At 45.9% G+C, this 3,407-nt stretch overlaps 1 protein-coding gene across 1 annotated transcript in view; it reads left to right on the forward strand.

Annotated features, from left to right (window-relative positions):
- The window catches only part of LOC116360195 (beta-1,3-N-acetylglucosaminyltransferase lunatic fringe-like), a 24,774-nt gene extending 21,777 nt beyond the window's left edge, over positions 1–2,997 (forward strand). Inside the window, exons 7-8 of the mRNA XM_031815064.1 lie at positions 25–110; positions 622–2,997. Of these exons, the coding sequence (XP_031670924.1) occupies positions 25–110; positions 622–688 (153 nt within the window). The 3' untranslated portion in view covers positions 689–2,997. The remainder of the gene's footprint in view (positions 1–24; positions 111–621) is intronic.
- The last annotated feature ends 410 nt before the right edge of the window (positions 2,998–3,407 follow it).

Genomic DNA, 3,407 nt, shown 5'->3' on the forward strand with positions numbered 1-3,407 from the left:
TGTGTGTGTGTGTTGCCGTTTCAGGTGACTCTGAGTTATGGAGCGGTTGACAGTAAGAGAAACATAATCAATGTAAGAGGAGCGCTCTCATTGGACGAAGACCCTACCAGGTAATATAGGGTTTGTGTGTGTGTGTACTTTGAGAGCCTACATTGTCTAAGTGAGTGTTTGCGTGCAAAACTCTCTCTATTATGTGTTTTCAAGTTGTTGTATTAAAAGTCACAGCAGGCAGTTTCCATGCGGTGTCAAATTAATTTCCCTTCTCTCACTTCTTTCTCTCTCTCTCCCCCCTTCTCTCTCCCTCTTTCTCTTTCCCTCCCCATCTCTTCCCTCTCCCTCCCTCCCTCTCTCACCCTCTCTCTCCCTTCTCTCACTCCCCCCCTCTCTCCCTCTTTCTCTTTCCCTCCCTCCCCATCTCTTCCCCCTCCCCTCCTTCTCTCTCCCTCCCTCTCCCTCTCTCTCCCTTCTCTCACTCCCCCCTCTCTCTCCCTTCTCTCACTCCCCCCCTCTCTCCCTCTTTCTCTTTCCCTCCCTCCCCATCTCTTCCCTCTCCTCTCCTTCTCTCTCCCTCCCCCTCTCTGCCCCTCTCTCTCTCTCTCTCTCTCTCTCTCTCTCTCTCAGGTTCAGGTCTGTCCATTGTGTCTTATACCCAGACACTCCGTGGTGTTCAGCCCTGACCTGGTACTGAGGTACTGACCCCACCAGTCCAGAGACACGGAAAGAGGGGAGAAGACGAGAGATGGAGCAAAGACACGGAAGGGGGCGATGGGCAGAGAAGAGAAGTGGAGAAGAGAGACATTGATTAATAATGGATAGACAGAGGAGAGAACAGGAGAAGAGAGACTAGAGATATTGATGAATGGATAGACAGAGGAGAGAAGTGGAGAAGAGGGACTAGAGATATTGATGAATGGATAGACAGAGGAGAGAAGTGGAGAAGAGGGACTAGAGATATTGATGAATGGATAGACAGAGGAGAGAAGTGGAGAAGAGGGACTAGAGATATTGATGAATGGATAGACAGAGGAGAGAAGTGGAGAAGAGGGACTAGAGATATTGATGAATGGATAGACAGAGGAGAGAAGTGGAGAAGAGGGACTAGAGATATTGATGAATGGATAGACAGAGGAGAGAAGTGGAGAAGAGGGACCTCGTGGGACGACACTGGATCTCTCCGTCACTGGATCCTTATGCCCTCTAGCCCTTGACCTCTAACCCCTAGTCCCTCCCAGAGAGGCCTGGTGGTGGGGGAAGAGATGAGCGCGACGTCGTTGTGAAGTTGCTGATTGCAGATGGCTCTGTGTGTTGCAGCTCTAACAGAGAGCCTCTGTTTTAAGGCTGTTGTGTCGCTCCGCTTTGTAGCCTGAGTTCCAGTCTGTTTTTGTGCTGTCATCAACTCCTTGTCACGAACTCAATGTCACGTTTGTCTCGTCCACGACAGCGATGTAGTTGGCATGGTAACACAAACAGATCTGGGACCAGGCTATCTATTTTGTGAGTAGAAGTTGTCATTTTTTTTTCCCCCCCTTGGTTGCTAAGGAGAATGGTTCTACCTCCTCTTTGGTGTTCAGCATTCCTCTTCCTGCATCTTGGTTGCTAAGGAGAATGGTTCTACATCCTCTTTGGTGTTCAGCATTCCTCTTCCTGCATCTTGGTTGCTAAGGAGAATGGTTCTACATCCTCTTTGGTGTTCAGCATTCCTCTTCCTGCATCTTGGTTGCTAAGGAGAATGGTTCTACATCCTCTTTGGTGTTCAGCATTCCTCTTCCTGCATCTTGGAGGCTGAAGGATAAAAGGATTTTCCTTTTCAATATTCTTCCCCATATTAACGTTTATTGTGGATTTAAAAAAATAATAATAATAACGTCAACAGACTCCGGATCTCTACCAGACCAGTGAAGTGGTGTGTTTTACTGCCTGTTGTATTATCTTGTTATTCCATCAGACAGCTGTCAATCAGACCACAGTAATAATGACTTGGAGTTGGATGGTGACCAAGCACTTTGCTGTCTGAAGCACCAGGGACTGTGTACATAAAGCAGGTCTCAGAATAGGGCTGCCGGTCTGGGATCAGGTGCCCTCTCTTATTCATTACAATCTAAAAGGACAAACTGATCCTAAATCAGCACTCTTACTCTGACATTCTTTATGAATATGGTTCCAGAAATCCCATGGGGGGGGGGGGGCAAAACATTTAAACCCAACATCCTACTGTATTGAAGACAGACCATGCATTTTGTTACCATGACGATATATATCTCATGTACATTTGTAAACAGAGGAATGTAGAAGGAGTAGAACGGGCCTCCCTATTCATGTCAACGGCGTCATAATGGGCAGACAGGCAGCCGTTCTAGTTCTATGTTTAGTAGTGGAATCCTGAGGCATGTTGGGAGGGATCAGAGAGGTGGAAACAGAAATAGAATGACTAGAACAGTCTCGGAACCTTTAAGCCTGGTCATTTGACTCGTGGGTCCTCTCACATTGGCCGCCAGTCCACCCATCATGCCGTCATAATGGACCTGTTCTATGGACCCGGGCCATGGATTGTTTTTGTATGAGCGGAACACGTACATGTTCTTAATAAGTGTTCTGATGACCTCTCTCTCTCTCTGTGAGGTAATAATTGACCCATAATGGGTTTCTGATTGGAGATTGTTTATGAGAAGAGCTCCTCCTGGACTGGGCCTCTATAGACCTGTTCTGTTTTGACCACTGAACATCATCTGCTTCAGTCATGTGTTTTTATGTTATTCTTTTGATCAGGACGGTTTCTGATTGGGATTTTACTGTGTTGTTGTTGTTGTCGTTGTTGTCTTTGTTGTTGTTGTCTTTGTTGTTGTTGTCTTTGTCTTTATTGTTGGATGTATTCTCCAGTATCTGGAGGATAGAAAGACAGCAGTATCTCAAGGGATTTGAACGCTGAATATATTGCCTTTTGTCTCACCACAGTGGTTGCTATTCTCTGCTTTTTTAATAAAGCCTAATAATGCCTTATTCAGCCTTATAGCGCCTTATTCAGCCTTATAGCGCCTTATTCAGCCTTATAGCGCCTTATTCAGCCTTACAGTGCCTTATTCAGCCTATAGCGCCTTATTCAGCCTTACAGTGCCTTATTCAGCCTTACAGTGCCTTGTTCAGCATAATAATGCCTTATTCAGCATAATGCCTTATTCAGCCTTATAGCGCCTTATTCAGCCTTACAGTGCCTTATTCAGCCTATAGCGCCTTATTCAGCCTTACAGTGCCTTATTCAGCCTTACAGTGCCTTGTTCAGCATAATAATGCCTTATTCAGCATAATGCCTTATTCAGCCTTAGCGCCTTATTCAGCCTTAGCGCCTTATTCAGCCTTATAGGGCCTTATTCAGCCTTATAGTGCCTTATTCAGCCTTATAGTGCCTTATT

This window comes from Oncorhynchus kisutch, unplaced genomic scaffold (genome assembly GCF_002021735.2).
Source record: "Oncorhynchus kisutch isolate 150728-3 unplaced genomic scaffold, Okis_V2 Okis07a-Okis12b_hom, whole genome shotgun sequence".
In the NCBI taxonomy this organism is placed as follows: Eukaryota; Metazoa; Chordata; class Actinopteri; order Salmoniformes; family Salmonidae; genus Oncorhynchus; species Oncorhynchus kisutch.